The 23,032-nt window shown below is 37.3% G+C and overlaps 1 protein-coding gene across 1 annotated transcript; it reads left to right on the top strand.

The window, feature by feature from the left end:
* The first annotated feature begins 487 nt into the window (after positions 1–487).
* LOC148004530 (vomeronasal type-2 receptor 116-like) lies at positions 488–11,809 on the top strand. Its single transcript, XM_087559342.1, has 3 exons — positions 488–570; positions 7,234–7,522; positions 10,875–11,809. Exons 1-3 carry the CDS (start codon positions 488–490, stop codon positions 11,742–11,744), a joined length of 1,242 nt encoding a protein of 413 aa, XP_087415468.1. The 3' UTR covers positions 11,745–11,809.
* Positions 11,810–23,032: the final 11,223 nt, after the last annotated feature.

Raw genomic sequence — 23,032 nt, 5'->3', positions numbered from 1 at the left:
AGGCCTGAGACTAACTATCCCCAGAACATCGATGCCATGAACATTAATGAAATAACTACCCTAAGGCAAGGATGGACGATCTTAAAAACATATTTTCCATCTTATGGTTCATATTTACTTCAAATGTAAAGCCCTTGGGCCAATTGTTTGCATTCCTCTAAGGACAGTTGGACAGAGTCAGAAGAAAGTAGCTCGGGGAGTTTGTGGTCAGATTGAATGACAAGGATTCATGACCAATTTGAGTTGCCTCTCTAGTCAGCAATGGTAATAAAAACCAGGCACACACGTGTCCATGACTAAATGATCAGAGTGTTTCCATGGGATTGCCCATGTAACCTCTGCTCAGGCTTACTGAATGGCAGACATGGAAAAGGCGTACACTTTGATTGTGTTCTTCCTGCTGCTGAGACTTTCTTTCATCTTGTGCAGTTTTCCAGAAGCCAGTTGTTTTTGGAGAATAAATCAAAATGCAAATCTTGAGAGCAACATGAGGAAGGACTGTGGTTTCATCCTTTTCACAATACCTTCTCATCTAGTGGAAGATCACTTCAGGGTGCTGCTGGATTTTCCGTGAGTGCTTCCGTTGTGTGTTCATGTTTCTGTTACTGAAATATAACTGGGAAGACAGGCATTAAGTGACTCTCCTCTTTTCCCACTCAAAGCAATTTAGGAAACACTTGAAATTTAGTTTTTCTTTTTTGCCTTCTAGAAGTGGATCAGTTTATTTTATCTTTCTTTCTTATAGACTTTGATTTATAAAGATGGGATGTATGAGAGATAGCACTCCCTATTTTTCTTATCATAGATTCCTCCCTTTCTCAAGAGTTGCCATTGTATGCTTGGGACACAGTTATCTCACATAGAAATACAATTCAAACCACTGGAATTAGTTTAGCATTAGAATGTTCCTTCAACTGCCTAACATAAATATGAAATATACCAATCCTGAGAAAACAGCCAATTTATACTTGTTTTCTTCCTTTGGATAGGTGAATTCATACATATTATGTATTCTTTCAGACTATTTGCATCCCAGGACATCCTGCTATCTATGGTCTTTGGCTTTTTGAGATGAAATTTACTATAGTTATGAGAGGACTGTACACTGATATTTTTGTGGTTTTTGTTTTCATTTAATTTTCCCTAGCCTGCAATATCACAACCACTCATTTGAAGAATGCTCTGTGTCAGGTTTTGTTGCATAGTCTACCTTTGAAAATTCAAATATTATAGAGGTAATAGATTCTAGTGAAATACTTGTAGTTCTGATAAAACAGAAGATGTCAGTGAAAGAAATGATAGCTCTTTCAATTATCTTATATCAGAGATGTTACTATGGGTAGGTGCCAACATTTTAGAGTAAAATTGAATGTTATAAGTTGTGTTATCTTTTCACTACTGAATATTTTTACTGTATTATTTTAAAATACTTTCATGTTATTAATTCTCTTGATTATAATACATTTAATACATATAATACATTTCTTCTCTTGGTGACTTACATATTGTACATGCAAATTTTGTACATTTTGCAGTGTGTACATTTTGATTCTGGTGGCTCATACAAATATTTCTTATACTTAGTCGGAAGTATCTACCCTTTATGTATTTAAGTCCTGTTCTCCATGCACAAAGGTGGATAATTTTGTTAAATATGCATATTCTGTGGGGTAATATCTGTTTACTAAAGGTACAATGGTATAACTTATTCTTTTGAAAGACATTTTCTGTTCCTCTCTAAATGTACCATGGGCAGTAAATACAATATATACAGAGAAACAGCAGTTTTAAGATGTCTTGGTCAGCTAATAAATTACCCTATGAAGAAATAGAGAGGCAAAGGGAAATTGTGGTGAGGTAGAACTGAAAAATTTCGTGGGCAATGACTTTTCAAACAAATTAAACATCATTTAAATGATGGGGAATGACAATTAAAATGTATATATTTACATTGAATACTTTTTATTTGTGGTTATAGCTTTGGAAACAGACATAGAACAGCTTTTATAATTTCCATGTTTCTGTTTATATATTCAATCTTAATTCCTTTCTGTATGGATACAGGACACATTTATTTTAAATATTCCTTTGAATCAGGTAAAAACTATAACTGGTAGGCATTCTGTTTCAAAAATGTCAACTTAAATTTTGTAAAAGTATTTTTTCATCTCCTGTTATAATTGTTGTCTCAGAGGTTTAATGCCTCTGCTAACCTAGGGCTGGTCTTGGAAGATTCTAGACTCTGTACAATCTAATCTCAGCCTCTGAGATTTGCTGCTGTGTAACATTTTCATTTCCCTGAGGAGCTGCAAATTTCCATTCATTTTCCCGGCCCTCTGGGCTTCTCTACTCTTCTTCCTCTACCCTCAGACCTGATTTTTCTCCTTTTCCCTCTCCTTCTTCCCTCTCCCATCCAGGTCTTTCCCTCCATCTGACTTAAATGATTATTTGCTTCCCCTGTCTATGTGGGAATAAAGTGTCCTCCCTTGGGTCTTTCTTCTTGTTAAACTTCTTGGTTTCTGTGGGTTATACCATGGGTATTCTGAACTTTTTGGCTAATAGTCACTTATCAGTGAGCACATAACATGCACATCCTTTTGGTCAAGGATGATCTTTTCTAGTTCTTTAATTTGCCTGCAAAACTCATAATGTCCTCATTGTTTATAGTTGAATAGTATTCCATTGTGTAAATGTACCACATTTTCTGATTTCATTGTTCTGTTGAGGGAGATCTGTTGTATCCAGGTTCTGGCAATAATAATTAAGGATGTTATTAACATAGTGGAGCATGTGTCCTTGTTACATTTTGGAACATTTTATAGGTATACGCTCTGTTATAGCTGTGTCTTCAGGTAGAACTATTTCCTATTTTCTGAGGAACCTCCAGACTGATTTTCAAAGTGGTTGTACCAGAATGCAATCCCACTAGGAATGGAGGAGTGTTCCTCTTTCTCCACATCTTGCCAGCATCTGCTGTTACCTGAGTTTTTGATCTTAGCCATTCTGATGGGTGTGAGGTGGAATCTCAGGGTCGTTTTGAGTTGTATTTCTCTGATTATTTAGGATGTTGTACATTTATTTAGGTGCCTCTCAGCCATTCAAGATTCCTCAGTTGAGAATTCTTTGTTTAGCTCTGTACCCCATTTTTAATAAGGATGCTTGTTCTCTGTAGTCTAACTTTTTGAGTTCTTTGCATATTTTGGATATTCACCATTTTTAAAAACTTTTTATTATATATTTCTCTACTTATATTTCAAAGGTTATTCCCCTTCCTGGTTTCCTGTCCATAAGCCCCCATTCCCTTCCCTCCCCCTCCCGCATATGAGTATTCCCCCTGTACATCCCCTTTATTACCCTTCCCCATTATCCCCTGCACTGGGGGTCCACTGGTGCCCCAGCAATGCTATTCTCTGCTACATATGCAGTTGGAGCCCTGGGTCAGTCCATGTATAGTCTTTCGGTAGTGGTTTAGTCCCTGGAAGCTCTGGTTGGTTGGTATTGTTGTTTTTATGGGTTTGCAAGCTCCTTCAACTCTTTCAATACTTCCTCTAATTCCTTCCAAGGGGGTCCTACTCTCAGTTTGGTGGTTTGCTGCTAGCATTGATCTCTGTTTTGGACATGCTCTGGATGTGTTTCTCAGGAGAGATATATTTCCAGTCCTTTTCTGCATGCAATGTTTTTTAGCTTCATCAATCTTATCTTGTTTTGGTGGCTGTATATATACGGGCCACATGTGTGTTAGGCTCTAAATGGTAATTTCTTGAGTTGCTGCTCTAAACTTTGCTTCCATATTCCCTCCTATGTATATTTCCCCCCCTTTAAGAAGGAGTGGGAGCATCTGAATGATATTAACCTTTTATTGGATTCAGGATTGTTAAAGATCTTTTCCTAATCTACAGGTTGCTGTTTTGCCTTACTGTGTCCTTTGCCTTACAGAAGCTTTTGTATTTTATGAAGTCTCATTTGCCAATTTTGGATCTTAGAGCCTGAGCCATTAGTGTTCTGTTCAGGAAATTCCCCCCTGTGCCAATATGTTTGAGGATTTCCCCTATTTTCTCTTTTATTAGATTCAGTATATCTGGTTTTATGTTGAGGTCCTTGATCCACTTGGATTTGAGCTTTGTACAAGAGGATAAAATGGATCAATTTGCATTCTTCTACATGCTGATCACTCATTGAACCAGCATCATTTGTTGAAAATGTCTTTTCTTCCCAATGGATGGTTTTGGCTTCTTTGTCAAAGATCAAGTATCTATAGGTGTGTAGGTTTATTTCTGGGTCCTCAATTCTATTCTATTGATCTATTGGTCTTTTTCTGCATTAAAAAATCAGTAGTCTTTCTCTACACGAAGGATAAATTGGTTAAGAAGGAAATTAGGGAGACAATGCCCTTTACAATAATCACAAATAATGTAAAATATTATTTGTATAAAATGTGTAATGAAACAAGTGAAAGATCTATATTAAAAGAATTGCAGGTTTCTGAAAAAAGAATTTGAAGAAGACCTCAGAAGATCATGGATCATGGATCCATGCTCATGGATCAACAGAATTTACATAATAAAAATGACCCTCTTACTAAAACCAATATATAGATTTAATGCAATCCCATCAAAGTTCCAACCCAATTCTTCACAGAGATAGAAAATTCAATTTTCAAATTTATCTGAAATAACAATAACCTAGGATGGTGAAAACAGTTTTCAACAATAAATGAACTTGTAGAGGCATCATCATTTTTGACTTCAAGATCTACTACAAGAGCAAGTGTGGTAGTGTCCACTTATAAGTGAGTACATACCATAAATGTCTTTTTGGGTCTGGGTTACATCATTCAGGGTGATATTTTCTAGTTCTACCCATTTGCTTCTGTGCAAATTTCATTATACCCTTGTTTTTAATAGCTAAGTAGTATTACTTTGTGTAAATGAACCACATTTTCTTTATCCTTTTTTCATTTGAGGGACACCTGGATCATTTCCAGTTTCTGGCTTCCAGGTTTTTTTAAAAAATCATTTAAATTTATTTATTTATTTATTTATTTATTTATTTATTTATTTATTTATTTATTTATACACTCAAGATTTTATTCCCTTTCTGGTCCACCTATCTTCTCCTCCTCCACCCCCACACTTTCTCCCTCTCCACAATGATTTCCTCACCTCACCCAGCCCATCAGACCTCTAAACTTCCTGGGGTCTCCATTCTCTTGAGGATTAGATGCATCTTCTCTGACTGATCCGGGAGTCCTCTGCTGTATATGTATTGGAGGCGTCATCTTACCTGGTGCATGCTGCCGGTTTCATAATCCAGTGTATTAGAGATACCAGGGGTCCAGGTTAATTGAGACTGCTGGTCCTTCTACAGAGTTGCCCTCTTCCTTAGCTTCCTCGAACTTTTGCCTAATTTAGCCAGAGGTTTCAGCAGCTTCTGTTCATGGGTTGGGTACACGTATCTGCATCTGATTCTTTAAGCTGCTTGTTGGGTCTTTTGGAGAGCAGTCAGGGTAGTCCATTTTTGTGAATGCCCCATAGCTTCAGTAATGGTGTCAGATCTTGAGGCCTCCTTTTGAGCTGCATCCTACTTTGGGCCTCTTGCTGGACCTTCCTTTCCTCAGGCTCTTCTCCATTTCCATACCTGCATTTCTTTCAGACAGGAATAATCATGTGTCAGAGCTTTGGCTGTGGGATAACAAATCAATCCCTCACTTGGTTCCATGTCTTTCTGCCAGAGGTGGATTCAATTAGTTCTGTCTCCCTACTGTAGGGTCTTTCATCTAGGGTATCCCCCACTTTGAGTTCTGAGAGTCTCTCACTTTACAGGTCTATGGTACATTCTAGAGTGTCTTCGCAATCTCCTTCCTCTCAAAGTTGCCTGTTTCTATCCTTTCTGTTGCTTCTCAGGGCTTCAGTCCTTTTCCTCCCTCCCAATACAAGATCATGTTCCCTTCTCGCCCACCCCTATTCTTTTTCCCTGGTTTCCAGTTTTTTTTTTCTTCACACACAGCAGTGTAAATGCCCCCATGAATCTTTTAAAAATTAAACTTAAGATGTGCACATGGCTTAAAAATATACCTATGGCTAACAGAGAAACTGTTTTCACAAAATTATTCACAAATTATTCATTCAACATACTAACCTTTATGGAGTAATTTGAGGCCCAAAAAGCTTTACTTTGCCAGGAGCAAAGGTCGTTCTCATACTCTTATTTTGATCACAAAGTAGTAGACAGAATATTGTACTTAAGCTCAGAAAATAAATGAATGGATAGAACTTAAAGAATTTAACAGCAATCAAAATAATAAAGAGAAAGTTCTTTGAAAATATCAACCACTGGACTCTGACCCCATAGGTAGCAATGAATATCCTAGTAAGAGCACCAGTGGAAGGGGAAGCCCTGGGTCCTGCTAAGACTGAACCCCCAGTGAACTAGTCTATGGGGGGAGGGCGGCAATGGGAGGAGGGTTGGGAGGGGAACACCCATAAGGAAGGGGAGGGGGGAGGGGGATGTTTGCCCGGAAACCGGGAAAGGGAATAACACTCGAAATGTATATAAGAAATACTCAAGTTAATAAAAAAAATATCAACCATAAAAATTCACCATTTTGATTAACCATTAAAATTAAGTGAAATAAAAAGAAAACAATCAATCAATAATATGAAAGCAAGAATGAAAAGGGAGAATGTAAGAGCAAGAGCTACCCTTTAAAGCAAAGACTAATGAAATATAGAAAACAACACAAACATCTAAAAATATGCTGTACAACAGATTACAGATTGTGAAAAATAATGAATCTCTTGATTTATATGACATTCAAGTGTTGAACTAAGATGATATAATTTATTTAAACACTTATAACAAGAATTGATATAGAAGCAGTAATAAAAATACTCTCATTTTTGTTATTTCTCTAATGAAGACATGAGGCAATTAACTGTATGTTAATAGGATACTTCTGATTCATGAATGGAATTAGGTCAGTTGACAACATTCCTGTGTGACTAGGAGGGGAAAAGTTATTATGAACTTTCACAATGAAACAGTTCTGAATGGTTCCCGTTTATCAACTATTAGTTCCTAGAAGCATACTGTATATTAATTTACCCTTAAAGGAGATTCTGTCAACACGGAAAATTAGGGGATAAATATCATTAGTACATAACACTCATTGTATTCGATTTGAAGATTATTATGTTTGGAGCCACATCAGTAATTACTGTGTCTTGTTTTCAGTTTGCCAGTGAACACATACCCATATGTTCTGGTAATGCTTTTTGCCATAGAAGAGATCAACAAGAACCCTAATCTTTTACCTAACTCTACCTTGGGATTTACCTTTCTTGGAGACCAGTGTGACATTACATCAACAAATCTCAATAACCTAAACATGCTCTCAAAGTCTGGTGAGATGAATCCTAATTATATCTGTGAGTATAGTTTCTGTGATGTAGCACTTACAGGACCAACATGGACAGTTTCTGCCCGAGTGGGAACACTCCTGCAGCTCTTCAAAATTCCACAGGTGATGTTAAGTGTAATGGGTAGAGTTTAAAACACATGTTCTTTCTTTGTTTCTTTCTTATTCTTCCTTCCTTCATTCTTTAATTGTTGATATTTTATTTATTTGTTTACATCACAAATGCTGATCCTTCACTGAGTCCTTTGCCATCCCTTCTCTGAGAGGGTGGGAACCCCTTGGGTATCTCCCCACCCTGGCATATCAAGTCTCTGTCAGATTAGGTGCTTCCTCTCCCACTGAGGCCAGATAGAGGATCCAAGACTACTGAGCTGCCTTTCTGTTTTATGTACATACATACATACATACATACATACACACACACACACACACACACACACACACACACACACACACATATATATATGGTGGTGGGCCTCATTCCAAGCAGTGTAGGTTTTTGGTTGGTGGCTCAGATTCTGAGAACTGCCAGGGATTTAGATTTGTAGACCCTTTTGGTCTTCCTGCAAACTTTCCATCTTGTACTGGGCCTTCAGTGCATCCCCCAACACTTCCATGTGTGTCCCTATCTTCTGTCTAATATTTGGCTGTGGGTAAATGCTTGTTTCCATCCACTGTTAGGTACAACAACTCAGAGGATAGCTATGCTAGATTATTGTCTGCAAGCATAAAAAATCATAATTTATAATGTCTGGGATTAATGCTTGCCCGTGGGATGGGTTTCAAGCTGGGCTGTTTATTGATTGGTCTTTCCCTCAGCCTCTGTTCCATCCCTGCATTTCTTTTAGATAGGATAAATTTTAGTTTGAAAGTTTAGTGAGTGGGTTGGTGTCCTTATCCTTCCACTGGGGGGTCTTGCATGGCTAAAGGAGTTGCCCTCTACAGATTCCATGCCTCTCCTGTTAGACATCTCAGCTAAGGTCAGCCACATTGACTTCTGGTAGCCTTCCCTATCCCAGGTCTCTGGGATTTCCTAGAGATCCTCCAAAGCAGCTAAAGATTTCCATTCCTTCCCCTGGTCCACTGGACCTTTCTCCTGTCTCTTTCTGCACCAGATACATTTTCTTGGAAAACCTTTTTCCAGCACTTTCCACTACTCTGAGGTAGTGTCTATCTTTGTTGCTGAGCTGTGTGTTTTTTGTATGCAGCAGAATGATGGATCCTGTTCACGTATTCAGTCTGTTAGTTTTTGTTGCTTTTTAATTGTGGAATTGAGTTTATTGATGTTGAGAGATATTAATGATCAATGATTGTTAGTTCCTGTCATTTTTGTTGTTGTTTGATGTGGTATTTTGTGTGTGTGTGTGTGTGTGTGTGTGTGTGTGTGATTCTCTTCTATTGTTTTTGTTATGAGATGATGCAATTCTTGTGTTTTCTTGGGTGTAGTTACCCTCCCCTTTTTTTTTGAATTTTCATTCTTATATTCTCTGTAGGGCTGGATTCATAGAAAGATATTGTTTAAATTTTGTTTTTTCATGGAATATATAGTTTTTTCCCATCTATAGTGATTGAGAGTTTGAGGGAGTATCATAGCCTGGTCTGGAAATTGTGTTCTCTTATAGTCTGTATATCTGTTTAGGATCTTTTGCATTTTAGAGTCTCTGTTTAGAAGTGTGGTGCAATTCTGACAGATCTGCTTTTATATGTTCCTTAGCCTTTTTCTCTTATAGCTTTTAATATTCTTTATTTTTTCATTATATTTAGTATTTTGACTTATATGTGGCATGAGAATTTTCTTTTCTTGTCCAACTATCTGGTGTTCTGTTGGCTTTTTTAAAAAAATGTATGTGACTATCTCTTTAGGTTAGGGAAGGTTTCCTTAATGATTTTGTCAAAGATGTTTTCTGGCCCTTTGCCCTGGAAGTTTTCACTCTCTTCTATTCTTACTATTCTTAGGGTTTAGTCTTTCCATTGTGTCCCAAATTTTCTGGATGTTTTGAATTAGAAGAAATTTACACTTGGCAGTTTCTTTGAGCAATGTATCAATTTCTTCTATGGTATCTTCTATACTATAAGAGATTCTCCCTTTCTTCTCTTGTATTCTGTTGGTAATGCTTAGGTCTGTAGTTCTTGCTCTTTTTCTTAGTTTTTACATCTTCAGGGCTCCCCCATTTGTCTTTTTTTATTGCTTCCATTTCCAATTTTAGGTCTTAGGCTGTTTTATTAATCCCCTTTACCTGTTTACATGTTCCTGCATTTCTTTGAGAGATGTATTTGTTTGCTCTTTAATGGCTTCTATATGTTCGATTTTGTTTTTAATGTGAATTATTTTCTCCTCTTTAAGGCTTCTATCACATTCATGAGATGGTAGCTAAGGCTACTGTCTTTCTTTTCATTTGTGTTTTGATATCTAAGGCTTGCTGGAGTAGGAGAGATGGGTTCTGATGTTACCATATTGCTTCAGCTTCTGTTGATTATATTCTTGACTTGCTTTTCACCATCTAGTTGTCTCTGGTGTTAGCATGAGTGTCCTACATTGAAACAGTACTCCTTCCAGGCAGGTGGGGCTGTATGTTTTGGGTTTGAGCAGACTTCCTTAGAGCCAGGAAGGGCTGTGGACTGGGAAGTGGTGTGATGATCTGTGAATGCTGTGTGCCATGTTAGAACCAGAGTCTTGGGAGATAGCCAGAGGTATAGAGTATGGCATGATATGCTGCCCCCTGACCATTGCTGCTACAGGTTTGGACTGGAAGGAAGATGGAACTCTGGCTGCTAGGCTTGGTTCCCTGCAGGGGTGGAATAGTGGCTATGCCTCATCTCTGGGTGTCTGGTTAGAGCCTACCGCTTAGGAGGCTGATACAGCTGTGGGTTGGTGTGCTGTGTGCTGCTTCGTGTCTCTCTGGTTTGAGCTCAGTCCAGAAGCATTCAGAGCTCAGGAGATGCTGATTGTAGATATTTCAAGAATCCTGAGATAGTGTCTTTGCAGATTTGCATAACCATAATGGTTTACAAAGAAGAGAAAAACCCATCTTTGCCTTAACCAACTAGGCCTGGTTTTTTTGTCTTTGTTTTTGTTTTGGAGACTTTTTATGACTGCTTCTACTTCTTTAGCAGTTAAGAGACTAATTCAATGCTTTATCTGATCCCAATTTGACTTTGGTTCCTGGTATCTGTCTATCATTTAAAATGTAAATAAAATGAAAAAGAAAACTCTTCTCATGTAATATTAATGCTTTAAATTTGAAAGAAAAATGCTAAATTTAGAAATAAGAATTTTATAGACTATGGAGAAAGGTCAGTAGTTTTCCAACTTACTGGAAGGAAAATATTATTTCAATGTGGTAAACAAATAGTCCTTTCTCCTATTTGCAAATGAGGCTTTTAAATTTCAGATCTTAAAGTTAACTTCTTGCCAGTGTCATTTCTCATGTTACTTCTGGTATTCTGTTTTATTTAGGTTACATATGGACCATTTCATGATAGTCTGAGTGACCGTGATCTGTTTCCTCATTTATATCAGATCGCACCAAAGGACACTAGCCTCGTTCTTGCCATGGTATCCTTGATGATTCATTTCCTCTGGAAATGGGTGGGACTGGTTATCTTAGATGATGACCAGGGTGTTCAGTTTCTCTCAGATATGAAAGAAGAAGTGAAGACAAACGAAATTTGTTTAGCTTTTGTGAATATGATCCCAGCAAACATGCAGTTATACATAGAAAGGGCTGAGACTTATTATTTTCAAATAATGACATCATCAGCAAATGTTGTCATCATTTATGGTAATGTGAACTCTACTCTAGAAGTGAGCTTTAGAAGATGGGAAATGTTAGGCATATGGAGATTGTGGATCACTACCTCACAATGGGATGTCATCTCAAGGTCAAGAGACTTCACCATTGACTCTTTCCATGGAACTTTGTCTTTGTCACACCATTATCAGGAGATTTCTACTTTTAAGCATTTTATTCAGAAAACAAACTTTTCTGCTTACCCAGAAGCTGTTTCTCTGGTGAGATTGGGATGGACCTATTTTAACTGTTCAGTGTCTGTATGTGAATGCAAAACACTGAATCATTGCTTATCTAATACTATATTGGAATTATTACCGTGGCACAGTTTTGACATGGCCATGAATGATGAGCGTTACAACATATATAATGCTGTTTATGCTGTGGCCCATGCCTTTCACAATATGCGTCTCCAACAAGTAGATATAAAAGTATTGGAAAGTTGGGAAGGGCTAATTCCTAGATGCATGCAGGTAAATATGACTCTAGGTTGTTTCAAGTTGACATTTAAAATAAACATACTCCACCTCAATTAGTATCTAAATTGGATACCAACATCTTAGTTACAAACTGGGCAAGGATGAATCCCAGTATTTGAAAGGAAAAAATATCCCTCGTTAAACATATATATATATATATATATGTGGCTAATGAGCAAAGCCAAAAGACCATAAGGTTTATGTTAAGTGAGAGACTCAATACACATAAATTAAACACATACATACACACACACACACAATGTTATTTTAACATGTTTGTTAATTACTTTGCATTAAAGAATTTTGAATGAGAGATTAAAGAGTAAAAAAATATCCTCCACAAAAGTGTTAGTCCTTAAAGTGTTAGTATAATTAATAATAAGGTTATGCATTTTTAGGTAAATGACTTTCTGAAGAATGTAAGACTTATCAATCCTATAGGAGACCCAGTGAATATTAATCAAGGAAGAAATTTAGATGCAATGTATGACATTTTCAACGTTTTGAATTTTCCACAAGGTTATGTACTAAAGGTGAAAGTAGGACAGTTTTCTCCTTATTTTGCACATGACCAACAACTCTTCTTATCTGAAGACATGATAGAGTGGGCCACAGGAAGTAGACAGGTAGGTTGCCTCAAATTTTAATTTTAGTCAAACTTCTAAGCAGCACTTTTTGGTTGTATTTATTTCCTTTTCCATTTTTGAGGATTATATATTTTCTTGAATTAATTTACATATTCATGCTATTATGTAGCAGAATCCATGTTTACATATTGGTAACATTGCATTTTATATTAAAGTATACTGAAAATAAGTTCATTTATATGTCAATATTTTGAAAAATACTATATATGGAAGGAGAAAGTGATATCTGTTATTTACACATATTTTTCTCAGTTTTCCACTTCGGTGTGCAGTATGCCTTGCCATCCTGGTTTCAAGAAATCCCATCAGGAAGGAAAAGCAGACTGCTGTTTTGATTGTTCCCGATGTCCTGCAAATGAGATTTCCAACACAACAGGTCATTGCATGGTTTGGGAGGAAATTCTTCAGACTGACTATCTTGTTCCACATGCATTATGTATATGAAAAAGCCTGAAAGGAACCTTAAAGATAAAATCTCCTTTTATTTTAATCAATTTATATGATAAGTAGTATTTCCCCTAGATAAAACACTCACACTATTGCTTCAGTCACATTTCTTGACTATTACTAGACCCATGTAAGGGTGTATTTTTTCAGAGAAATAGGCTTGAGAGCTAAATATTATGGTAAGTATTACTTTTCTCAGAAATTTCACATATTTTATTACTTGTTATTGTTTCTACCAATATGTAGATCAAACTGAAAATACAAATCATTCATAGCCATATCATACTAATTCCCAGATAGGTTACTGAAAATGATCTGGTGCTCAAAGATTCTATGTTCAGTTTAATAAATATGCATTCTTTTGGTGGTCAATTATCCTGTCAAGCATAAAATCAATGGATATGCTATATTTTATGTTGTCATCTTGTTCACAGGTCAGTGATGAAAGTAACACATGGAAATAAAATTTGTGATTAAGGCATAAAACTGACATGAATATAAGCAAATCAGCTATGAGATGACATAAATAGTTGTGGTTACATGCTTGTGAGGCAAGAGTCAGTTTTTAAATTAATAATATTGATTATATATTAGGTGATTGAAGTAATTTTTAATAGTATAATTATAAAAAATTAACTATTAGAAAATATTATGACTAGAAATATATTAAAAATTAATGTAGTTTAAAGTCAAAGGTAAATCCAGATGTAGAGATATCACATGGAAAAAAGATGATCTATTTTTTTTTTGTAAAGGCTTTAAGATTGGTTTATATAGTAGAAAATAATTTTTATATTTTCAGTACTATTTATATAAATTCCCTTTATTCTTTGATCCTGCTTTTTTTATTAGATATATTTCTTTTTTCCCATCTTTATTAGATTGGGTATTTCTTATTTACATTCCAAATGATTTTCCCTTTCCTGGTTTCCAGGCCAACATTCCCCCAACCCATCTCCCTCCCTTCTATATGGGTGTTCCCCTCCCCATCCTCCCCCTATGACTGTCTCCCTCCAAGAATCCTGTTCACAGGGGGTCCAGCCTTGACAGGACAAAGGGCTTTCCCTTCCACCACTGCCCTTACTACGTTATTCATTGCTCCCTATGCAGTTGGAGCCCAGGGTCAGTCCATGCATAGTGTTGGGTAGTGGCTTAGTGCCTGGAACCTCTGTTTGGTTGGCATTGCTGTTCATATGGGGTCTCAAGCCCCTTCAGCTCTTTCACACCTTTCTGATTCTTTCAGTAGGGGTCCTGTTCTAGATGGGCTTTGCTGCTGTTATTCGCCTATGTATTTGCATATTCTGGCTGTGTCTCTCAGGCTAGATATACATATGCTTCCTGTCAGCCTGCACTTCTTTGCTTCATCCATCTTATCTAACTCGGTGGCTATATATGTATGAGCAACACGTGTGCAGGCTCTGAATAGGCATTCCTTCAGCCACTGTTCTAAACTTTGTCTCCCTATCCCTGCCCAAGGGTATTCTTTTTCCTCTTTTAAAGAAGGAGTGAAGCAACTGCATTTAGGCCAGCCATCTTGAGTTTCATGTGTTCTGTGCATCTATGGTAATTCAAGCATTTGGGCTAATAACCACTTATCAATGAGTGCATATCATGCGTGTTTTTCTGTGATTGGTTTACCTCACCCAGGATTATATTTTACAGTTCTATCCATTTGTCTATGAATTTCATAAAGTCATTGTTTTTGATAGCTGAGTAGTATTCCATTGTGTAGATGTACCACATTTTCTGTATCCATTCCTCTGTTGAAGGGCATCTGGGTTCTTTTTAGCTTCTGGCTATTATAAATAAGGCTGCTATGAACATAGTGGAGCATGTGTCTTTTTTATATGTTGGAGCATCTTTTGCGTATATGCCCAAGATAGGTATAGCTGGGTCCTCAGGTAGTGCAATGTCCAATTTTCTGAGAAACGTTCAAACTGATTTCCAGAATGGTTGTTCCAGTCTGCAATCCCACCAACAATGGAGGAGTCTTCCTCTTTCTCCATATCCTCGCCAGCATCTGCTGTCGCTGGAGTTTTTGATCTTAGACATTCTGACTGATATGTGGTGGAATTTCAGAGTTGTTTTGACTTGCATTTCCCTTATGATTAAAGGTGTTGAACATTTCTTTAGATACTTCTCAGCCATTCAACATTCCTCAGTTGGGAATTCTTTGTTTAGCTCTGAACCCCATTTTTTAATATGGTTATATGTCTCTCTGAAGTCTAAATTAGTGAGTTCTTTGTATATTTTGGATATAATCCCTCTATAAGTTGTGGGCTTGGTAAAGATCTTGCCCAATATGTTGGTTGCCATTTGGTCCTAACAACAGTGTCCTTTGTCTTACAGAAGCTCGCAGTTTTATGAGATCCCATTGTTCGATTCTTGATCTTAGAGCATAAGCCATTGGTGTTTTGTTCAGAAAATTTTCTCTAGTGCCCATGTGTTCGAGATTCTTCCCCACTTTTTCTTATATTAGTTTGAGTGTATCTGGTTTGATGTGGAGGTCCTTAATCTAATTGGACTTAAGCTTTGTACAGGATAAGAATGGTTTGATCTGCATTCTTCTACATGCTGACCTCCAGTTGAACAGCACCATTTGCTGAAAATGCTATCTTTTTTCATTGGATGGTTTTGGCTCCTTTGTCAAAAATCAAGTGACCATAGGTGTGTGGGTTTATTTCCTTATGTTCAATTATATTCCACTGGTCTATCTGCTTGTCTCTGTACCAATAGTATACAGGTTTTTTTTTTTTTTCACTATTGCTCTGTAATACTGCTTGAGATCAGGGATAGTGATTCCTCCAGAAGTCCTCTAATTGTTGATGATAGTTTTAGCTGTCCTGGGCTTTTTGTTATTCCAGTTGTATCTGCAAATTGTTCTATGTAACCCTAAGAAGCATTGGATTGGAATTTGGTGGTGAGTGCATTAAATCTCTAGATCACTTTTGATCAAATGGGCATTTTTACTATATTAATCCTGCCAATCCATGAGCATGGGAGATCCTTCCATCTTCTGAGATCTTTGATTTCTTTCTTCAGAGGCTTAAAGTTCTTATAAAACAGATATTACACTTGCTTGGTAAAGTCACCCCCATGTATTTTATATTATTTGGGACTATTATGAAGGGTGTCATTTCCTTAATTTCTTCCTCAGCTTGGTTCTCTTTTGTGTAGAGGAAGGCTACTGCTTTATTTGAGTTAATTTTATGCCCAGCTACTTTGCTGAAGGTGTTTATCAGTTTTAGTAGTTCTCTGGTGGAACTTTTGGCATCACTTAAGTATACTATCATACCATCTGCAAATTGTAATATTTTGACTTCTTCCTTTCCAATCTGTATCCCTTTGATCTCCTTTGTTGTCTGATTGCTCTGGCTAGGACTCTGAGAACTATAGTGAATAAGTAGGGAGAGAATGGGCAGCTTTGTCTAGTCCCTGATTTTAGTGGGATTGCTTCAAGTTTCTCTCCATTTTGTTTAATGTTAGCTACTGGTTTGCTGTATATGGCTTTTACTATGTTCAGGTATTGGCCTTGAATTCCTATTCTTCCCATATCGTTTATCATGAAGGGGTGATAAATTTTGTCACATGATTTCTCAGCATTTAATGAAATGATCAAGTGGTTTTTATCTTTCAGTTTGTTTATATAATGGATTACATTGATGGTTTTCCATATATTAAACCATCCCTGCATGCCTCGGATGAAGCCTACTTGGTCATAATGGATGATTGTTGTGATATGTTCTTAGTTTCAGTTTGCAAGAATTTTATTGAGCATTTTTCCGTCGACATTCATAAGGGAAATTGGTCTGAAGTTCTCTTTCTTTGTTGGGTCTTTGTGTGGTTTAGGTATAAGAGTAATTGTGGCTTCATAGAAGGAATTCAGTAACTCTCATTCTGTTTCAATTTTGTGGAATAGTTTGGATAGTATTGGTATGAGGTCTTCTATGAAAGTCTGATAGAATTCTGCACTGAACACATCTGGACTTGGGCTCTTTTTGGTTGGGAGACTTTTAATGACTGCTTCTATTTCTTTAGGAGTTTTGGGATTGTTTCAATGGTTTATCTGTTACAGATTTAACTTCAGTGCTTGGTATCTGTCTAGGAAATTGTCCATTTCCTCCAGATTTTCATGTTTTGTTGAATATATGCTTTTGTTGTAGGACCTGATGATTTTTTAAATTTCCTCTGACCCTGTTGTTTTGTCTCCCTTTTCATTTCTGATTTTGTTAATTTGGACACACTCTCTGAGCACTCTGATTCGTCTGGCTAAGGGTTTATCTATCTTGTTGATTTTCTCAAAGAACCAACTTTTGGTTCTGTTGATTCTTTGTATAGTCCTTTTTCTTTCTTCTTGGTTGATTTCAGCTCTGAGTTTCATTATTTCTACTGCCTTCTACTCCTCTTGGTCATATTTGCTTCCTTTTGTTCTAGAGCTTTTAGGTGTGCTGTCAAGCTGCTGATATATACTCTCTCCTGTTTCCTTCTGCAGGCACTCAGAGCCTTGAGTTTTCTTAACACAACATTCATTGTGTCCCATTAGTTTGGGTATTTTTTACTTTCATTTTCATTAAATTCTAAGAAGACTTTTCTTTGATTCTTTATTTCTTCCTTGACCAGGTTATCTTTGAGTAGAACATTGTTCAACTTCCATGTATATGTAGGTATTCTTCCCTTATTGTTATTGAAGAGCAGCTTTATCCCGCTGTTGTCTGAGAAGATACATGGGATTATTTCTTTCTTTCTGTATCTGCTGAGGCCTGTTTTGTGACCATTCATATGGTCAATCTTGGAGAAATTACCACTAGGTGGTGAGAAGAATGTATATCCTTTTGTTTTAGGGTTGAATGTTCTATAAATATCTCTTAAGTCCATTTGATTCATAACTTCTCTTATTCTGTCTATGTCTCTGTTTAATTTGTTTCCATGATCTCTCCATTGATGAGAGTGGGGTGTTGAAATCTCCTATTATTATTGTGTGAGGTGCAATGTGTGCTTTGAGCTTTAGTAAGGTTTCTTTTTTGTATGTAGGCACCCTTGTATTTGGAGCATAAATATTTAGGATTGAGAACTCATCTTGGTGGATTTTTCCTTTGATGAATATGAAGTGTCCTTCCTTATCTTTTTTGATGATTTTGGTTCAAAATCAATTTTATTCGATATGAGAATGACTACTCCAGCTTGCTTTTTCAGAACATTTGCTTGGAAAGTTGTTTTCCAGCCTTTTACTCTGAGGTAGTGTCTGTCTTTTTTTCTGAGATGTATTTCCTGTAGGCAGCAAAATTCTGGGTCCTCATTACATATCTATTTTTTTAATCTGTGTTATTTTCTTGGTGGATTGAGTCCATTGATGTTGAGAGATGTTAAGGAATAGTGATTGTTCCTTCCTGTTATCTTTGTACTTGGATGTGAGATCATGTCTGTGTGCTTGTCTTCTCTTTGTTTTGTTGCAAAACGATTGTTTTCTTGCTCTTTCTAGGTTGTAGCTTGCCTCCTTTTATTGGGCTTCATCATTTATTTACCTTTTAGGGCTGGATTTGTAGAAAGATATTGTGTAAATTTGGTTTTGTCATGGAATGTCTTGGTTTCTCAATCTATGTTAATTGAGAGTTTTGGTGGATACAGTAACCTGGGCTGGCATTTTTATTCTCTTAGGTTCTGTATGACGTCTGTCCAGGATCTTCCAGCTTTCATAGTCTCTGGTGAGAAGTCTGGTGTGGAACTTCCAGGGACTAAGCCACTACCCAAAGACTATACATGGACTTACCCTGGACTCTCACCTCATAGGTAGCAATGAATAGCGTAGTAAGAGCACCAGTGTAAGGGGAAGCCTTTGGTCCTGCTAAGACTGAACCCCCAGTGAACGTGATTGTTGAAGGGAGGGCGGTAATGTGGGGAGGATGGGGAGGAGAACACCCATATAGAAGGGGAGGTGGAGGGGTTAGGGGGATGTTGGCTCAGAAATCAGGAAAGGGAATAACATTCAAATTGTACATAAGAAATATTCAAGTTAATAATAATTTTAAAAAAGAAAAAAAAAGAGAAGTCTGGTGTGATTCTGATAGGTTTGCCTTTATATGTTGCTCGACCTTTTTCCCTTGATGCTTTTAATATTCTTTCTTTGTTTAGTCCATTTCGTGTTTTGACTATTATGTCACGGGAAGTTTGTTTTTTGGTCCAATCTATTTGGAGTTCTGTAGGCTTCTTGTATGTTTATGTTCATCTCTTTCTTTAGGTTAGGGAAGTTTTCTTCTTTGATTTTGTTGAAGATATTTACTGGTCCTTTGAGTTGGGTATCCTCACTCTCTTCTATACCTATCATACTTAAGTTTGATCTTCTCATTGTGTCCTGGATTTTCTGTATGTTTTGGGCCAGTAGCTTTTCCTGTTTTACATTATCTTTGACACTTGTGTCGATGATTTCTATGGACTCTTCTGCTCCTGAGATTCTCTCTTCTATCACTTGTATTCTGTTGGTGATGCTTGTATCTATTGCTCTTTGTCTCTTCCTTTGGTTTTCTATATCCAGGTTTGTCTCCCTTTGTTTCCTTTGTTGTTTTTATATCCATTTTCAATTCTTTCACCTGTTTGATTGTGTTGTCCTTTAATTCTTTCATGGATTTTTGTGTTTTCTCTCTTAGAGCTTCTACTTGTTTACTTGTGTTTTCATGCATTTCTATGAGGGAGTTCTTTACATCTTTCTTAACGTCCTCCATCATCATGATCAAATGTGATTTTAAATCTAGATCTTGCTTTTTCGGTGTGTTTGGGTATTCAATGTTTTCTTTGGTGGGAGATTTGGGCTCTGATGATGACATGTAGTCTTCGTTTCTGTTGCTTGGGTTCCTGCACTTGCCTCCTGTTATCAGGTTGTCTATTTTGTTACCTTGTACTGCTATTTCTGACTTTGGCTTGACTGTCCTTTAGGCCTGTGTGTCAGGAGTGCTGTAGACCTGTTTTCCTGTTTTCTTTCAGGAACAGAGTTTTCTGCTTTTGGGCATGTAGTCTTTCCTGTCCACTGGCTTTCAGCTGTTCCTGTGGGCATTTGTCCTGTGTCCACCTGGCAGGTCACTTGGAGTAGAAAAGTTGGTCTTATATCTGGTCTCGGGCTTTAATTTGCTTCTCAGGGCTTGGTTTCAGCTCTCTGTGAGGGCAGCAAGCAGAAGGGCCTACCCCTACTTCTGGGTCCCTGTGCTCAGGGTGCCCTGATGGCGCTAGGTGCTTTCCTCTAGAGTCAGAAATGTGGGCAGAGATTAGTCTCCTCTGGCTTTCCAGATGTGTCTGCCCCTCTGAAGTTCTAACTCTCCCTCATGTGGGATTTGGGTGCAGGGAACTGTTTTAACCGGGTCCATTCAGATCTCGGCGCAGTCTGGACTCCAAGGCTCCTGCAGCTTGACTGCCTCTATCTTCCTGTTCCCAGAGGCCCTATACAGTTTCCTCTTGGGCCAGGGATGTGGGTAAAGGTAGGCAGAAGTGACGGTCTCTCCTGACCTGTAGTCTCAGGACTGCCCACATGTCTGGGCGATGAGCTCTCCCACGGGTCTTGGGAGCAGGGAGCTGTGGGCCAGGATCAGAGAGTTTTGGGGTCAGCTAGAAACTGGAAGTGTCCAGTCCCAGAGGAGTTTTGCCTTTGTGTGTCCTGAGTCCAACAGACAGGTCACTTGGGGCAGAAAAGTTGGTCTTACCTCTGGTCTCAGGTCTGAAGTCACTCCTCAGTTCTTGGTTTCAGCTCTCCATGAGGGTAGCAACCCGATATATTTTTTTACTTACATTTTAAATGCTATTCCCTTTCCCAGTTTCCTGTCCATAAGCCCCCATCCCATATCACTCCCCCATATGGGTATTCCCCCCATCCACCCCCCTTACTACCCATATTCCCCTGCACTGGGCGTCCAACCTTGACATGACTAAGGGGAACTTCCACAGGTGCCCCAAGAAGGCTATTCTCTGTTATATATGCTGTTGGAGCCTTGGGTCAGTCATGTATAGTATTTCCGTAGTAGTGTAATCCCTGGAAGCTCCATTTGGTTGGCATTTTTGTAAAGATAATCAATATTAATGAGCTGTTGTGAAGTGGTTAGCATATAATGCCAGAAGAATAAGGGCTAAGGATAATACAGCATATGAAAGATGTCATATAATTTTTATGATTATGATACTATCCCATAAATATACAGCTAATGTTAATTAATTATCAACTCACTATTGACTACATATAACATTATTGGATAGAATTTTTTCATATTTTTATTTACTGTTAATATTCTATAGGAGTTCTAAAATAAGACTTCTGATATGTATATGATGTTAATTATGATATGCCTAAACATAAATGCAATGCATATACCTATGATTTTAATCAATATTATTGAGTAAATGAGAGACTATGTGAAAAAATATATTTCTCAGTGGAAAGCATCAATATTGGACATATATAATTCTTCAATTTAATGTAACATGTGTGAATTACAATAAAAGTAACAAAACATATCAAAGTGGAATATAAAACTCCTAGGAGGGAAAATTATTCCCATTTCTCTTACTATGTGTCATCTCAATTTGGTAGAATTTAGAAAATTATTTCTTTTATATTGCTTTTCCATGAAGTTCTTCTTTCATTTGTATGTTAATACAAATCAACTTTTACAATTGTAGAACTGAAAGATATGTAAATGCCATGCCTCCCTAAAATGAATACGTGTAAACAAAACCCAAAGTGGTGGAAATGTGAAGTATCTCTTTGTAAGGCAATAATTTCACATTATCTAAACTTTGAGCAATAGAATCTTTATCCCTGATAAACAGAATTTTAAAGGGAGAGATTCCTATGTCCCTATGACCATATGAAAACAGACCCATAGGTTTCAGTTTGTTTGTATAATGGATCACGTTGATGGTTTTCTGTATATTAAACCATCCCTGCATGCCTGGGATGAAGCCTACTTGATCATGGTGGATGACTGTTTTGATGTGCTCTTGAATTCAGTTTTCCAGAATTTTATTGAGTATTTTTGCGTCGATATTCATAAGGGAAACTGGTCTGAAGTTCTCTTTCTTTGTTGTGTCTTTGTGTGGTTTAGGTATAAGAGTAATTGTGGCTTCGTAGAAGGAATTCGGTAGGGCTCCATCTGTTTCAATTTTGTGGAATAGTTTGGATTATATTGGTATGAGGTCTTCTATGAAGGTTTGATAGAATTCTGCACTAAACCCGGCTGGACCTGGGCTCTTTTTGTTTGGGAGACCTTTAATGACTGCTTCTATTTCCTCAGGAGTTATGGGGTTGTTTAACTGGTTTATCTGTTCCTTATTTAACTTCAGTACCTGGTATCTGTCTAGGAAATTGTCCATTTCCTGAAGATTTTCAAGTTTTGTTGAATATAGGTTTTTATAGTAAGATCTGATGATTTTTTGAATTTCTTCTGAATCTGTAGTTATGTCTCCCTTTTCATTTCTGATTTTGTTAATTTGGACGCACTCTCTGTGTCCTCTTGATAGTCTGGCTAAGGGTTTATCTATCTTGTTGATTTTCTCAAAGAACCAACTTTTGGTTCTGTTGATTCTTTCTATGGTCCTTTTTGTTTCTACTTGGTTGATTTCAGCTCTGAGTTTGATTATTTCCTGCCTTCTACTCCTCCTGGGTGTATTTGCTTCTTTTTGTTCTAGAGCTTTTAGGTGTGCTGTCAAGCTGCTGACATATGCTCTTTCCTGTTTCTTTCTGCAGGCACTCAGCGCTATGAGTTTTCCTCTTAGCACAGCTTTCATTGTGTCCCATAAGTTTGGGTATGTTGTACCTTCATTTTCCTTAAATTCTAAAAAGTTTTTAATTTCTTTCTTTATTTCTTCCTTGACCAGGTTATCATTGAGTAGAGCATTGTTCAATTTCCACGTATATGTGGGCATTCTTCCCTTATTGTTATTGAAGACCAGTTTTAGGCCGTGGTGGTCCGATAGCACGCATGGGATTATTTCTATCTTTCTGTACCTGTTGAGGCCCGTTTTTTGACCAATTATATGGTCAATTTTGGAGAAAGTGCCACGAGGAGCTGAGAAGAAGGTATATCCTTTTGCTTTAGGATAGAATGTTCTATAAATATCCGTTAAGTCCATTTGGCTCATGATTTCTCTTAGTCTGTCGACATCACTGTTTAATTTCTGTTTCCATGACCTGTCCATTGATGAGAGTGGGGTGTTGAAATATCCCACTATTATTGTGTGAGGTGCAATGTGTGTTTGAGCTTTAGTAAGGTTTCT

This window comes from Rattus norvegicus, chromosome 7 (assembly GCF_021556685.1).
Source record: "Rattus norvegicus strain SHRSP/BbbUtx chromosome 7, alternate assembly SHRSP_T2T, whole genome shotgun sequence".
Lineage (NCBI taxonomy): Eukaryota > Metazoa > Chordata > Mammalia > Rodentia > Muridae > Rattus > Rattus norvegicus.
Note: the sequence above shows the minus strand (reverse complement) of the source record. Positions and strands in the feature narration are given on the sequence as shown.

Bases quoted from the DNA above. Each gene is read 5' to 3' on its own strand.
- LOC148004530 (XM_087559342.1), top strand. From the start codon at position 488: ATGAGGAAGGACTGTGGTTTCATCCTTTTCACAATACCTTCTCATCTA. The intron at 571-7,233 runs GTGAGTGCTTCC...TCTTGTTTTCAG, and splicing joins AGGGTGCTGCTGGATTTTCC to TTTGCCAGTGAACACATACC. The intron at 7,523-10,874 runs GTGATGTTAAGT...TGTTTTATTTAG, and splicing joins AGCTCTTCAAAATTCCACAG to GTTACATATGGACCATTTCA.